The sequence below is a fragment of the Engystomops pustulosus genome, chromosome 7, assembly GCF_040894005.1.
Source record: "Engystomops pustulosus chromosome 7, aEngPut4.maternal, whole genome shotgun sequence".
Taxonomy (NCBI): Eukaryota; Metazoa; Chordata; class Amphibia; order Anura; family Leptodactylidae; genus Engystomops; species Engystomops pustulosus.
Genome location: NC_092417.1, coordinates 149,482,486 through 149,499,515, shown reverse-complemented (window position 1 = coordinate 149,499,515; position 17,030 = coordinate 149,482,486). Strand labels below are relative to the sequence as shown.

General features: G+C 43.6%; 1 protein-coding gene across 5 annotated transcripts in view; it reads left to right on the top strand.

Annotated features, from left to right (window-relative positions):
- Positions 1–17,030, top strand: part of LRRC56 (leucine rich repeat containing 56) — a 125,921-nt gene that overhangs the window by 95,938 nt on the left and 12,953 nt on the right. For 4 of the 5 annotated variants that reach the window (XM_072118216.1, XM_072118215.1, XM_072118217.1 and 1 more), the window contains exons 3-8: positions 5,905–6,055; positions 6,134–6,239; positions 8,784–8,844; positions 10,063–10,159; positions 11,142–11,339; positions 13,631–13,802. In XM_072118216.1, the coding sequence (XP_071974317.1) occupies positions 5,912–6,055; positions 6,134–6,239; positions 8,784–8,844; positions 10,063–10,159; positions 11,142–11,339; positions 13,631–13,802 (778 nt within the window). In that variant the 5' untranslated portion in view covers positions 5,905–5,911. The remainder of the gene's footprint in view (positions 1–5,904; positions 6,056–6,133; positions 6,240–8,783; positions 8,845–10,062; positions 10,160–11,141; positions 11,340–13,630; positions 13,803–17,030) is intronic. The other variant, XM_072118218.1, reaches the window with a different exon arrangement.

The window sequence follows — 17,030 nt, the reverse complement described above, 5'->3', positions numbered from 1 at the left end:
CAGCGGTGTAACTTGGAGAGGCAGGGCCCCATAGTGAACTTCTGAACGGGGCCCAACTTATCCCTATACATACGTTGTATACCCACCATATGTACACACATACAGCATATACACATCACATATGCATATACATTTCGAGCATATACATATCACAAATACACACATACAGCATATTCACATGAAATGCCATGGGCCCCCTGACACTGTGGGCCCCATAGCATATGGCTGCTACGACTGTAGTTCTGCCCCTGCATCGAAGTAAGTGGGGACATCCCCATTTCACATTTGTCTGCATGGGGCCTTATACAAAGTTCCCTAAAAGGTTTATTGGGGCGAAAAGTATTTATGACATATCCATAGTATAGGTCATGAAATGCGCAATCGATGATGGTGCAACACCAGAAATAGCAGTGGTCGTTTAGGGGTACTGCAGGCTTAGCTCCCATTGGGGTTTATGGGAGGCGAATCAGCAGTGAGCGTGTATGGGCGCTACACTACAGATTGAGCAGTCTCGATAGTCAATAAGAGGTAGAATGACTGGCACCACCTAAACACAGGTACGGAACCACAGTCCACGTCCGACAGACACAGCCACACGTTGGGACCGGCGGAGGGAATACTGCTGCGGGGTGCATGTCCAAGCTTCACAGAAGACACAATTTCAACATCCAAAGGAGATTGAGCAGTCTTCTTACACCTCCGTCCTGTGTGTAGAGGATCTGCTGCGTCCAATTTATTGGTGGGGGAGCAGAGGGTTTCCTCCCCAACAAAAACTTATCAATGGACAGTGCAATGGCTGTGGCCCCCAAACCAATCCGAGCTTTTAGTAAGATGACAGATGCTCTCTAGATGTCATCCTAGTGCGCTGCATCAACACATTACTTTCCCTTGCTCTTAGTGTATAAGTATATCTATGAAATGCAAGGCGATGATATTGGGAAGTGTTCCAGTAAGTGCGGACACATAGTCAGGAGCGATTGGATCGTAAGTAATCCGTAGCGTGAAGTCATTGTTTAAATTTATCTATGAAGTCACAAATTGAAAGTGAATATATTAGTTAAATACTTTGGCATCAGTTTCCTATCCCCAGTGTTGACTAAAGGCTGAAACCCTGCATCCCCGAGCCGTTACTGCTGCATCAATAAATGAGGTCATCGCTGACACATCCATTTAACTGTTTAAATGGGCGGCAGACAAAGGTGCAGGGGTGGGCTGGGTGCTGCCTGGATAATGGGACGTCCAAATCTACTTACTCATTAATTCATGTGATTTATCGGCCTCTGCATAATCAAGCACTTTAGTATATAGTGTAATGCAGTTGGACTGCCTGCAAAATGTCATAACCCTCTTAATGAATTCTGGGATCTTTTTCTCAATGCTACAAGCCTCAAATTGTTGCACTAGCCAGTGAACATCAGCATTTTGTAAGGGAACCTGTCACCAGATTTTACACCATTAAACTAGCAGTTCACTTACCCACTTTTATGTGCAATTTGTCCTTCAAAGTCATGTGTAAGTGAGCAGAGAAGAGTCAGATTTGCCTGAGATGAGTCAAGTTTTGATGTCAATTCAGACACCAATATTTTTGGATCTATTGCACCTAGAAACATGCGGCAGATGTCATATTAAAGATAAGAATCTCATCTCTCATATCACCTCAGGGTGATCTTGTGGTCATGTGAGCTACAGAATTGGAAACATGACTACCCATGGCTGTGATTGGCCAGGGGGGACATCACAGAAGCATATGAACACATTGTAGCTTTTTCAGGATTTTTGGGATTTTCACGGCTCGGACAGGTATTCAACAGGTGTCTGTGGTGGGATTGTGTTTTTTGGCACAACCATGCAACACAAATCGGGGGGCGTGGCCGTTCGACAATCCGACTGATTCGGACTGAGCACGGGATTTAACTTTCAAATTGTGTCGCAAGACAATGCACTTACATGCACCAGGAAGAAGAAGGTGAACTCCGGCGGACCTGGGCGGGGGAAGTGACACATTCAGGATATTGGGTGCACGATCTCAGTTTCGGGGGAACTTCATCGGACAGATAAGTAAATGTGCCCCATTGTGGTAGACACCAAAAACTGAAAAAAATGAAGTGCTGCAGGAGGTTGATCAGTCATAGAATGGACACAAATGCGTCCTGATGGACTTCATTGACTATATTGGGGCTCTCGGGTTTTCACTACGATATCTGTCATTCTGAAAGCCTGAAACTCTACTGTGTCTGATTAAATCTGTTGTCAGGGTGCGTTCACACATGGCATTAACACATGGATCTTGTAAACACAATGTTGACAGCAATGTAATTAGGCAAATCTCCTCTTCTCAGCTGTTGTGATGTTCTAATGCTACGTGTGAACACACCCTTAAAGGACATCTACCACCAGAATGAAGGATTGTAAACCAAGCACACTGACATACTGGTGTGTGCCCCCTCTGGCAGGATCTGCTCTTTTTTTGCTCCTTATCCCTTTGCTTTAAAAATTATGCAAATAAAACCTAAGAGGCTCCAGGCTCCTTTAACCTCTATGGAGACTGGAGCCCCTCAGGCTCCTTTGCATGATATTAAAAGCCTTATTTTGTAAAAAAAAAAAAAAAACAGGACATAAGAAGCTAAAAGAAGAGCAGATCCTGCCAGAAGTGGCGCACACCAGTATGTAAGTGTACTTGGTTTACAATCCTTCATCCTGGTGGTAGATGTCCTTTAAGGGTCCAATGGGGGAAGCTCTTTGGATAATGTGAACATAGCCTTACAACTCTTGTGGTAACTGCTGCTATGCCGTTACATTATCTATTTTATATACATAATATATTAAAATGTACATCTCTGTGTTCTCTTTTAGGATTGAGAACTGTAACTTTCCATTTCTTTAAGTGGTGAGAAAGACCTTACTACTTACACGTATACATTTATAGACCCTTCCAACTGTACGCAATGACTTGGCAGAAGCTGCTCCTTTCCGTATTGTATGGAGCCATAATACAGCACCCTGGAGGACACCTTCACACCCTCCGATTATGAGGTGCTGTGTTTGAAGCCAATGTCAGGAATAGGTTGTAAAATAAAATGATATAAGACATTGTTACTTCTCTTTTTAAGATCTGCTTCAAGTTGGCCTTAAAAGCTGCATAAAAAATGCATCGAAATGGAATATGTGTAAAATAAGCAAAAGGCGGGAGCCCTATGAGCCGTCATTTAACTATTTAACCCCTTCAGAACTCGGCTTATTTTAACCTCAATGACACAGCCCCATTTTTTAAATCTGTCCTGTGTTATAAGTGGTTATATGTGGTTAATCCAGGGGATTTTGAGACTGTTTTCTTGTGACGCAATGGGCCACATTTACTTACCCGTCCTGACGTGTTCCCTGAAAGTGCATTGTCTGACCGGAAGATCGTGCACCCGATATCCTGCATGTGTCACTTCCCTGCTCAGGTCCGACAGAGTTCACCTTCTTCTTCCTGGTGCATGTAAGTGCTTGATCTTGCGACACAATTTGAAAGTCCTAATTTGCGCTCAGTCCGAATGATTGGGATCGTCTGACGGTCCGCCCCCCCCCCCCCCCCCCCCGATTTCTGTTGCATGAAATCCAATCACGTGCGACACAATCGCCTGTTAAATACCCGTCACAGCGGCACAAATCCCAAAAACATCAGAAAATCCGACAAAAGTGCGGCCACGGACCCTTAGTAAATAAGCGCCATTGTACGTCAAGTTAGTTTAAAAATTTGGATGATATCTTTTCTGTTTAGTTAGGAAAAAAATGGATATTTGGCCAAAATTTTGAAAGATTCTCCATTTTTATAGTTCTAAATTACCACCCAAATGAATTCATAACTTTATGTTGCCATGGATTTTTAAAGAATCCACTTATTTTGCTAGAATGTTGTAAGGCTTAGAATTACACTCACCGGCCACTTTATTAGGTACACCATGCTAGTAACGGGTTGGACCCCCTTTTGCCTTCAGAACTGCCTCAATTCTTCGTGGCATAGATTCAACAAGGTGCTGGAAGCTCCTCAGAGATTTTGGTCCATATTGACATGATGGCATCACACAGTTGCCGCAGATTTGTCGGCTGCACATCCATGATGCGAATCTCCCGTTCCACCACATCCCAAAGATGCTCTATTGGATTGAGATCTGGTGACTGTGGAGGCCATTTGAGTACAGTGAACTCATTGTCATGTTCAAGAAACCAGTCTGAGATGATTCCAGCTTTATGACATGGCGCATTATCCTGCTGAAAGTAGCCATCAGATGTTACAGGGTACATTGTGGTCATAAAGGGATGGACATGGTCAGCAACAATACTCAGGTAGGCTGTGGCGTTGCAACGATGCTCAATTGGTACCAAGGGGCCCAAAGAGTGCCAAGAAAATATTCCCCACACCATGACACCACCACCACCAGCCTGAACCGTTGATACAAGGCAGGATGGATCCATGCTTTCATGTTGTTGACGCCAAATTCTGACCCTACCATCCGAATGTCGCAGCAGAAATCGAGATTCATCAGACCAGGCAACGTTTTTCCAATCTTCTACTGTCCAATTTCGATGAGCTTGTGCAAATTGTAGCCTCAGTTTCCTGTTCTTAGCTGAAAGGAGTGGCACCCGGTGTGGTCTTCTGCTGCTGTAGCCCATCTGCCTCAAAGTTGGACGTACTGTGCGTTCAGAGATGCTCTTCTGCCTACCTTGGTTGTAACGGGTGGCGATTTGAGTCACTGTTGCCTTTCTATCAGCTCGAACCAGTCTGCCCATTCTCCTCTGACCTCTGGCATCAACAAGGTATTTCCGCCCACAGAACTGCCGCTCACTGGATGTTTTTTCTTTTTCGGACCATTCTCTGTAAACCCTAGAGATGGTTGTGCGTTAAAATCCCAGTAGATCATCAGTTTCTGAAATACTAAGACCAGCCCTTCTGGCACCAACAACCATACCACGTTCAAAGGCACTTAAATCACCTTTCTTCCCCATACTGATGCTCGGTTTGAACTGCAGGAGATTGTCTTGACCATGTCTACATGCCTAAATGCACTGAGTTGCCGCCATGTGATTGGCTGATTAGAAATTAAGTGTTAGCGAGCAGTTGGACAGCTGTACCTAATAAAGTGGCCGGTGAGTGTATTTCCCAATAATGATTCTGATTTATTATACAGATTGTTCCGGCCGCAGCGATTTGTGTATCTGTGTTTTTTATACTTAATATTAAGTGCTTTTTTGGGAATGCGTTTTAGTAGCTTATGTTTTATTAATTTTAGAAATGTTTTAAACTTATTTTTCACTTTTTTAACTTTATGCTAACTTGGAACCAGGTTCTCTTATCGCCGGTTCAAATCCAAGACACTACACCGTTATACTAATGTATTGCATGCGCAGAGTTTACAGTGGTCATGCTTGACCCTGGCATGCAAGAGGGTTAACACCCGCGATTGGCGACAGATCCGATCACAGATGTTAGAGCGGATGGTCAGCTGTGATATACCTTCTCGCACCGATGTATTATTACATTCATGTGTGCGTAGGGATTAAAGGGGATTTCTGAGCTAAACATATTGATAACATATCCACAGAGTAGGCCCTCAATATCAGATATCAGCACCCTCACCGATCAGCTCTGCTCTCTGTGTAGTGGTTGAAGAAGATGCAGATGAGTTTCCATTCATTTGAAAGAGAGCTAAGCTGTAGTTACCTGATTCAGCCACAATACCTACAGTGGCACTGTTTACATCCTGTTCCATTCTCTTTTTATGAGCTGCTTAGAGGGAATGCTGGATCTTAGACCCCAACAAATCTGATACTGAGGACCTACCTCAATGATGGTTGCAACTCTCAGATGCATTTATGGTAATATCATGCCAAATGTCCACATTACTGCTCATGTACTTGTAGGTAAACCATGGAACAGATTTTACAGAGGCGTCCAAGTACACCCAGCGTAAGGGTCCTTGATTTGGGTTGGCAAGGACTACTAAATCCAAATCCTATAAGCAGAGAAGACGATGAAACCCTGGTGGATGAATACCTCTCCCCTTCCAGACTGGTATGGGTTTACTGCAAATATATCTACAAATTATAGAAAATCCCAATTTTTACCTGAAACTGTTTCTTCTGATTGTAGAAAGCACTTACCGGGGAGGACAATCTACAAGAAGTCACCACGCTCCAGATGTGTGTGGATACGAGGGAACGCACCTTGGGGAATTTTGGTGAGGGATGCTTTTTAGGTGAGGGGGTCATACAGGTGACCCTATGGACAATGTATTTACTTATTAAACCCATCTCTAAACATTGCTCTAAATGTACAGCTTGTAATATACAGGCCAAGGAGGTAACTGTTTTGTGAGCAGATTGTGCCTGTCTTTCCCCTTTATGAAGCAATACCGAGCAGGCAATTTACTTCAGATGCTGTTCACATAAAGTTATGAATAAATAATAAGTAAGAATGAAGGAAGAAATCCTGCAATTATATCTGGTCTCCTTCTCAAGGAGTCTCCCAAGAGGCTCATTTTCATCATAGCTGATATGAAGGTGAAATGAATCTGTAATACTGGAAATGTCACTGGATGAATGACATCACTGGAGCATAGAAACTTCCGCACATTGGCAGCTCGCAACCATGTAGGAAAGTGTTAGCCTTCAAGTGCCAATAGCAGTCAGATTAAAAGGATATTAAGGTATTGAAAAGAAAAATTGGAAAGCACCTTCATCTAACACAGATTAGGGAAATCACACATATCTCTGGACAGCAGCCAGGTGAGCGGTCAGTGCAGCGTGGGACTGGCCCACCGGAGAATCAGAATCAGCCTGTAACCTATTACTGAATCTTAGAGGGCTAGGATTGGACAACCCAATTTGGAGGCTAGTACAGTTGAAAAGAATCTATTTGTCCGACTTTTCAGGTGCAAATCTGCACCCAGTCAGGGAAGGATTTTTTTTCCAATCACAGCTCAACTTTCGTTTTCCCACTGCTGTTTACAAAAGCTGAGCTCTGATTGGTTGCCACAGGCGTTACGAGCAGTTCTGCTGTTTGGAAAAATATCCCTCATGCATACTGTGAAAGCTGCATAATGCCATGTTCACAACATGCGATTTTGTTGCATTTTAAAGCACACATCAAGTGCATCCGCCATATCTCCTCGCTGTACACAGACCTAAACGCTTGGGTCTAGCAAGTAGTAAGGCTACATTCACACGAACGTATGGGGGACGTATATACGGCCGCCGTATATACGGCCGATATACGTCCCCCATACACTCCTATGGGCTCACGGCCCTATATGGAAGCGGTACGGTGCAGCACACGTGCGGCACTGTACCGCTCCGTAGCCCGGGGAAAGATAGGACATGTCCTATCTTTTCCCGTATTACGGCGCCGTGCGCTGTATCTCCCTATGGAGAGGGGCGGGGGTGAGCAGCGCTCATCCCCTGCTCCTCTCCGCAGCGCCGTTGTATGCCCGCCGTACTACGGTACGGCGGGCATACATCGTGTGAATGTAGCCTAAGTGTTTTCTTCACATAACAAAACACATGTTGCTACTTACCAAACACATACATCTAGATCTAAAGAGATCTGTGCTCAGGGAGGAGATATTCCGGATGTGCTTGATATATGATTCAAAATACAATTCAATCTCCTCTTGTGAACATGGCCTTAAAGTCCTCCATTAAAGGGAACCTGTCACCAGGGACCATTTTAACTAAAGACAGGTTACAGAAGCCCATTACAGCTGCAGTGCACATATGCCTCTCTGCCTTTTCTAAGCATTTGCATTACCATATAATTGTGTGTTATAACTTACCTTGCACACTGACAGAATCCTGGGGTAGTCACAGGGGTTGGGCCCTGTTGACAAGTTCCCTTTAAGCAGGACCTCATTTTAAAAGCAATTTGTGCATCCCCCGGCCCCCCTCACATTGTGACCCCTCTCATCTCCCCTCTCTAATTCTGCCTCCCAGTATCTACCCCTTTTATTGTGGGGCCCCTTTCATCTCCCCCTAATTTTGTAGCCCCTCATCTTCACCTTTTATTGTGCACCCCCTGGTATCTCCCCCTCTCAACTATCCCTCTTTTGATGAACCACTCTCATCTTCCCCTCCAATTGTGGGCCCCCCTTATTGTCTGGGCCCTCTCATTACTACTCTTATATTGTGGCCCCTCTCATCTCTCATCTCCTTCTCAAGGTTGTCTCCTCTTTTACACATTTTCCAGCAGCTCCTCTCCTATTCTTTCTCTTCTCCTGTGCACAACAGGCGATAACGTCTTCATTTGCGCTTGGTGCACACAATGATGATTTGGAGAGGACACTGTATCATCGTTGATTTCAAATCTGTGTCGGAAGAGTTGAAGTTGCGAAAGGTACAAAGGGGGTGAAGTCAACGTCGATAGGGAGCAGAGTCACCAGGTGTCAGGGCCCACCGGTGCTTTCACCAGCTCACCAGTGGCCCAGTCAGACAGACCCTGCTTGTGGCCATGTGAATTTGAGACATTTGCAATGAAAAGTCTAAGAAAAAAAGCAAAAAGAGAAAAAGACCTGATCATTCATAAGGCGCGACAGAGAAAAGTCAGTAACAATAGTTCCTGTGTTTCACATTATATTTGGGTCCATGAAGGTATTTTACAGGTGTCACATGCTATTACTTTCATGGAACCATATAACTATTTTCTATCATCTCAGCCCTGGCTAAACTCTTGAATCCACTAGAAGGTCTCTTATGGTATAATAACTTAAATTATGTGCGAAAATACTTATGTCTTCTTATTACCATAGGTACACATATGCCAAACCTTAGAGAACTGAAGCTGAACAACAGCGTCATAGTGTCCATCAGGTAAGGATTATGTATGATTAGTCCCATATAGAAATGAAGACTTACAATTGTGTTGGACACCAGCATTATAAGGATAACTGCACATAAATGCGTGCATTGGCTGTGTGTGACTCCCTGAAGAGAATTCCCGAGGGAGCAATGAGCAACTTGATTTCTCTTCAGCATGTTAGTCACAGCCAGCTTCTCTCTCATTCCCAAGGGAGGGGCGAATTATGTAGCAGAGCTGAGGTGTCTCTGCTAAAGAGAATTATATACAAAAAAGGTCCAAAAAGGACCTCACTGAGACCCATTTGTCTAAAACATAACTTTTATTGCCAAACTAAAAGAATTTATATATGGGTTTTTTCTATTTACACGACACTAGTGGTGAACTACAACTATGTTTAAAAATCTACAAAGTAGTGGAGTGGATCAGTTTATTGTATACAGTCACCGGCGAAGGACTCGTATCAGTGTGGATATCAACCTTATACTGTAAAGAGGAATACCCCTAGCTGGGGTCACTAGAGAGGCACTTGGTATATCTCTATTTACTTTACTCAACTGTGTAGCAATGTGTGCTTATAAATAAGCTACAATTGCCTGTAGAGGATAGGTAACCAATTAACCCACCTCTACAACGGTGCCTAGCTATTACTTCAAAGCCAGAAGCACCAAGTTGGTAGAAAGCACCAAGTTGGTAGAAAGCCCACAATTGGGGATATATAGAGTGAACCACATTGCCCAATAATTCCAAATGAATTAGGACTTGGATTAATAAGTCTGATGTGCGGTTGTATCGGTGCCGCACATTTAGTATATAGATAGTAAGGTTGATTATTTCTCTATGTAGCATGTGCTAACTAGAGTCGTTTAAGCTGAACCACTAGTCCTGTGATAGCTTTAGTTCAATGTGACTGATCATACCACTCCACTAGCTATGCTAAATAAAAGACGGTCAATTATAGCCCCCGCGACATGTTTCGCCAACTGCGTGGCGTCTTCAGGGGTGCCGGGGCTATATCTGATGAGTGAATGGGCACGTCCAACAAACAGCTTATTGTGTATTGAACATACGGGACCTACATTTTTAGCTGATGTTTTATTGTTATTACCTGTAAAATAACAAAAAAAAAACCTTTATCTATTCCCGATCCAGAAAGGATATTTACAGCATGTAGTAGGTATATTTTTACATTTTTGTTTTTAAAGACTATTTCCTTGATGCCTTATTTCTAGGGATCTTGGTACATCACTGTCGCACTTACAAGTCCTCTGGATGGCTCGTTGTAGCCTTACTGATCTGGATGGCATATCCTCATTCTCCTCTTTAAAGGTACACTTCATTAATTATACACATAAATCATTAAGTCATTGTATATAAGGATTTTTCCATTACTTTGAGTACTTATTCTTAGGGGGTGCACCAGCAATGAGGCGAGTTGAGCCTCTTGCCTCGGGCAGCACCGCCTTCAGCCAAATGGGGGGCGGCATAAGGGGTGCAGTCACCTGCTAACAAGCAGGACCTGTTACTTAAAAATAGTGTCTATTGTGTTAACATCACTAGGGGATTAAACCTTGAGAACTTTCTTTCATAGTCAAACTGTAAGACAACTCATTTACATCTATAATATAACTGACAATAATCTTCCAGCTAGAATAAAACAAAATAATGTATGTGATCAAGGGCGTAACTACAGGGGTAGCAGATATAGCAGGTGCTATGTGGCCCACAGTGTCAGGGAGCCCCAGCATCTGGGTATTGGGTGTGTATATGATGTGTGTGTTTGGTTTGTATATACTCTATGTATATATATAGTACTGTATGTATGTGTGTATATACTGTATGTATATGTATATATTGTACTGTATGTATGTGTGTATATACTGTATGTATATGTATATATTGTACTGTATGTATGTGTGTATATACTGTATGTATATGTGTATATTGTACTGTATGTATGTGTGTATATACTGTATGTATATGTGTATATTGTACTGTATGTATATGTGTATATTGTACTGTATGTATGTGTGTGTATATACTGTATGTATGTGTGTATATACTGTATGTATATGTGTATATTGTACTGTATGTATGTGTGTGTATTTACTGTATGCATATAAATATGTGTATATATGAGTATATAAATGTGTGTGATTGTAACTCACATGTGTGAGTAAACAAAATGTAGAATTTTTTAAAGGGGGGAGGGGTGCCCCTATTCGGAGGTCTGCTATGGGGTCCTGACTCTCCTAGTTACGCTCCTGTATGTGATTTTTGATCCCATGAGATGTTCCATTTACCCCTACAGGAACTTTACCTCGCTTACAATGATCTGAAGGATCTCAGCCAAGTCAGCATGTTAGAAGATCTGGAGATCCTTGATCTTGAAGGAAACAACCTAGATAACATAAGTGAACTACAGTACTTAGCATTGTGCTCCAAGCTTACAACACTCACAGTGGAAGGCAACCCCATATGTGCCCGACCCCGTCCTGAAGACACTGAGGTAGGCTACTACGTATAGATATTTGTGATGGAGATTCATTGCATCATTCTTAAGATCTTCCTAGTTCACCTATGTTAATAAGAGGAGTGCTCCATATAAGATCAATAGCCAGATAGAGAATCCATCTATGGACATCCATTACTTAGGATCCATTCTCGGAAGAGTGTTTTGTCCATCCCAGCAAAATGCGGGTTAAGTCTCCAGATGTAATGACTTTAGAGCAGTAATGCCAGTCTATGCTGACCATGGCGTCTATGATGTGTGAAGTTCCATCTGTCCCCAGACAGAGTCTCTAACAAGGTTATCAGCCGTTCTGTCTACATCTGACTCGGCAGCCTGATCTGATTTCACCTTAAGTGAGATCATCTCCTCTGGTGATCTCATGTCCAAATTACCAGGAGCCCCCGCTCTCGGTTTACACCAGCCATAGTGATGTCATTATCTGTCTATATCGTATACAAGCAGTCCCCGAGTTATGTACAAGATAGGTTCTGTAGGTTTGTCAGAACTGTATATTTTATAATTGTAACCTCAGCCAAATTTTTTTTGGTCTCTGTGACAATTGGATTTTTAAAATTTTGGATTGTCATAAGAACCAGGATTAACAATAAAGCTTCATTACAGACACCTCTGATAATTGTTATAGCTGTTAATTGTAGCCAAGGACTAAAGTACCATAAATTACCAATATCCAGAGGTCCGTTTGTAACTAGGGGTTGTATGTAAGTCGGGTGTTCTTAAGTAGGGGGCCGCCCCTGTATTGGTTTTTATGTGTATTATTCCAGAATAGCATTGATCATTATAGATATGATTGTGTTTTTTTACATGTTTGGATGTTTGCCATTTATACTAACTTTTACAGGGTAGGTATGAGACCCTAATAGGGTCAGCCATATTATACTTCCCCTGATAAAGTTTGCAGCTTGCTGTTAGGATACATCCACGAACCCCTCCAACCACTGATATGAGATTAGTTATGACCGTGACTGCGCAGACCACTCAATCCATCAAATCAGGAGCCAACAGGACACGGGATACCAAACTTTAATAAAGAAAGCATATAATATTGGTGACCCTATTTGGTTCTTATACTTCCCCTGGTTAAGATACGTAAAAGTGGCCATCTCTTTTAACTACTTTCTTACTGCTGTATGACTATAAATGACATAAAGCAGCAAGGGCAGTATAGAGAGGGCCGAGAGTCGTCCCCATTTACGGCAGGTGTTACACAGCTGACACCTGCCGGAAACTGCCACCATTCGGCTAGCAGCAGTCAAACCCGACCATGGCAGTGCTTTATCTGGGTGCCGCCATCTTTAAATGCTGGTTGGCGCCCCCCCCCATGATGTCATCTGATAGCGCCGGTCGGCACAATGACATATGGTAGCCAGTTAAAGGTCTGAGACAGACTGTAATATAGAAGCAGTATATCTACAATATACTGCAATACAGCTGTATTACCGTATTATGTATAGGTGATCAGTCCTCCTAGGTTAAAGTACCCTATGGGGGGCTGAAATAATAGTAAAAAAAATTTAAAAAGTGTAAAAAAATATACTATATCAAAATTCTAATCATCCTCTTTTCCCTAGAACACAAATAAAAATAATCAAGTAAAAATCATAAACATATTAGGTATCACAACATAAAAACGATTATTACCGGAAACAGATAATAGCACCCAAATGTCAAATTCACCACATTTTTGAGATTTTGCAAAAAATTTCAATAAAAAGTGATCTAAAGTGTTAAGCAGTCCCCAAAATGGTATCAATAAAAACGTCAGCTTGTTCCCCGAAAAATGACACTTTACATAGCTCGGTATACTGACCTGTAAAATATTTATTGGCGTCAGAATATGGCAAAAGTAAGAATTTTATGGGGGAAGACAAAAGATTGAATTTTTTTTTAGAATTAAAACATAACAAAACCGAGCCTCAGTAGGCCCCTTTGCAGTGAACTCATGTGGCAGCATGAAAAATTTCAGTCATCCCAAACAGCCCCCTCCATTGTTATTTTATATAAAGCCCCCTTAACCCCCTATGGATTCATTAGAGAAAGCCCGGTTCACCCCCATATATTCCTTATGTACAGCCTTAGGTGGGCCCCCCAGCAGCTCTGGGCCCCGTCACCTCCCAGGTATACCCAGTTCTGGTGCCTGCCCTGCATAATCCGATAAACATCATGGTGATTTTCCTGCTCCAATACACTTTTGAATAGACATGTGTAATAGAAAGAAATGTCTTCATGATGCTAGATGGTCCTCACACATGTATGGATTTCCTTCTTAGTCTGCAGATTACAATTACCGTGTTGTAGTGAACAGAATGATCCCACAATTACAATATCTTGATGATCTCCCTGCTGATCAGATGAAAGCAGACACACCAAGAAGTCCAAACCAGGACTGGCTACTGGTGCTGGACTCCATCAAGGAAAGTGCTACAGGCTTAGCGTCTGGTGGTAAGTGCAGGCCCGATGGTCATCCACTAATGCTCAGAAGAAGCAGCTACAGTAAAACCTTGCATGTTGTACATGGAGACCGATCATTGGCAGAGTGTTGTAGACCAAGAGGAGCATAGTGTCCTATGTACTAGCAGCATGTTATAGAGCAGGAGGAGCTGAGCAGATTGTACATAGTGTCCTATGTACTGGCAGCACGTTATAGAGCAGGAGGAGCTGAGCAGATTGTACATAGTGTCCTATCTACTGCCAGCACATTATAGAGCAGGAGGAGCTGAGCAGAAGGTGAACTACTCGGACCTGAACGGGGAAGCGACACATGCAGGATATCGGGCGCACAATCTTAGTGAATCGCAGCACAGTGCATTATCGTCAGCCAGTTATCCCATTCCAATCCACATTTAACCCGATTTTATCGGCTTATTGGGGGTGTGCTGAGTTGATTAAGTGAGCTATCGACACACAGAAGGGAGCCGAATCACGTCGTTCACATGAAAGAACCAGCTCTTTGTGCCAGCTCATTCGTGAATGAACCATCACTAGTCTGTTACTAAGCTGATTGTGCATAGTGTCCTATCTGCAGGCAGCATGTTATAGAGCAGGAGGAGCTGAGCAGATTGTACATAGTGTCCTATCTGCAGACAGCATGTTATAGAGCATAAGGAGCTGAGGAAATTATACATAGTGTCTAGAGATGAGCGAGCACTAAAATGCTCGGGTACTCGTTATTCGAGACGAACTTTTCCCGATGCTCGAGTGCTCGTCTCGAATAACGAGCCCCATTGAAGTCAATGGGAGACTCGAGCATTTTTCAAGGGGACCAAGGCTCTGCACAGGGAAGCTTGGCCAAACACCTGGGAACCTCAGAAAAGGATGGAAACACCACGGAAATGGACAGGAAACAGCAGGGGCAGCATGCATGGATGCCTCTGAGGCTGCATAATCGCACCATTATGCCAAAATTATGGGCAACAGCATGGCCATGACAGAGTGACAGAATGAAGCTAGATAGCATCTAAAACATCCAATAATTGACCCTGACACTATAGGGGACGGCATGCAGAGGCAGCGGCAGCAGGCTAGAGAGTGGCATGGCGACATACCCTAAATGGACTCAGGCTTCAAACCAATGGGTGGCAGAGAGGAACCAAAGGAGGTGAGCAAGAAGCGCTCAAATAATATCGGTACATGATAAAAGTTTGCCAGTATATTTTGTGGATTACACAGCAGGGTGGCGACAAAGTTAACATGGAAGCCATGAAAACAACCCAAAATTCTGCCTGACACAGCTCGTTTGATAAGGGGACCATGTATGGAGGCAGTGAACTAGTAGTAGATTAAAGGTGCTGCAGTTAAAACTATGTTAGTTGGATCTTGGCATGGAGCTGGCGCTCCGCTGCCAGGCGAGCTTTCGCCAATCCAAGCCCCTGTCTCTAGGCTACTCCCCAAACAGCACTTCTAAGAACCTTTTGTATAAGATCAAGTGTAGTAGCGTTCTTATAAGTTTGGGATATGGCGGGTGAGGGGAATGTAAACAGATGCGCAAGAAGCGCTGAAAAAATATCGGTAAATGATAAAAGTTTGCCAGTATATTTTGGGGATTACACAGCAGGGTGGCGACAAAGTTAACAAGTTTGATGTGGAATGCCCTGTAATAGCTCTTGGGCGGTGTGCCTTTTATCGCCTAGGCTCAGCAGTTTGAGCACCGCCTGCTGTCGCTTAGCGACGGCACTGCTGCTGTGCCTAGAGCTACCGACTGATGGCGCCATGGCCACGGATGGTAATTCGGAGGAGGAGGAGGTGGAGGAGGGGTGGGAGGAGGAGGAGGTATAGTAGGCCTTTGAGACCTGGACCGAGGTAGGCCCCGCAATCCTCGGCGTCGGCAGTATATGACCAGCCCCAGGGTCAGACTCGGTCCCAGCCTGCACCAAGTTAAGTGTAGTAGCGTTCTTATAAGTTTGGGATATGGCGGATGAGGGGAATGTAAACAGATGCGCAAGAAGCGCTGAAATAATATCCCTAAATGGTAAAAGTTTGCCAGTATATTTTGTGGATAACACAGCAGGGTGGCGACAAAGTTAACAACTTTGATGTGGAATCCATGAAAACAACCCAAATTTGTACCTGACACACCTCGTTTGATAAGGGGACGATGTATGGAGGCAGCTATATGGACGACTTTTGGAGGTAGCAATGGAGACAACGTGTGGAGGCTGCTATGGAGACAATTTAATTTGGATAGTGCCTGTATGTGGCAGTCCAAAAAAGTTTTCAAACCAGAGGAGCAGGTAGGTGGCCCTCCAGAAAAATTACATAGATTGAGTGCCTGTATGTGGCAGTCCAAAAAAGTTTTCAAACCAGAGGAGCAGGTAGGTGGCCCTCCAGAAAAATGAAATAGATTGAGTGCCTGTATGTGGCAGTCCAAAAAAGTTTTCAAACCAGAGGAGCAGGTAGGTGGCCCTCCAGAAAAATTAAATAGATTGAGTGCCTGTATGTGGCAGTCCAAAAAAGTTTTCAAACCAGAGGAGCAGGTAGGTGGCCCTCCAGAAAAATGAAATAGATTGAGTGCCTGTATGTGGCAGTCCAAAAAAGTTTTCAAACCAGAGGAGCAGGTAGGTGGCCCTCCAGAAAAATTGAATAGATTGAGTGCCTGTATGTGGCACTCCCAAAAATTGTTTAAAACAGAGGACCGGGTAGGTGGCCCTCCAGAAAAATTAAATGCATAAAGTACTATAGCTAGAGCCAGTGGGCCCTGTCAAAAAATAGCCAGTTTCCTCTGCTTTAGTGTACAAAGAGGAGGAGAAGGAGGAAAATGAGGAGGAGGAGGAGTGCATAAATTATTCAGGTTGAGCTTCCTTCACCTGGTGGAGATTGGAAATTATGAGAAATCCAGGCTTTATTCATCTTAATAAGCGTCAGCCTGTCAGCGCTGTCAGTCGACAGGCGTGTACGCTTATCGGTGATGATGCCACCAGCTGCACTGAAAACCCGCTCGGACAAGACGCTAGCGGCAGGGCAGGCAAGAACCTCCAAGACGTACAGCGCCAGTTCGTGCCACATGTCCAGCTTTGAAACCCAGTAGTTGTAGGGAGCTGTGTGATCATTTAGGACGATGGTATGGTCAGCTACGTACTCCCTCACCATCTTTCTGTAAAGATCAGCCCTACTCTGCCAAGACTGGGGACAGGTGACAGTGTCTTGCTGGGGTGACATAAAGCTGGCAAAAGC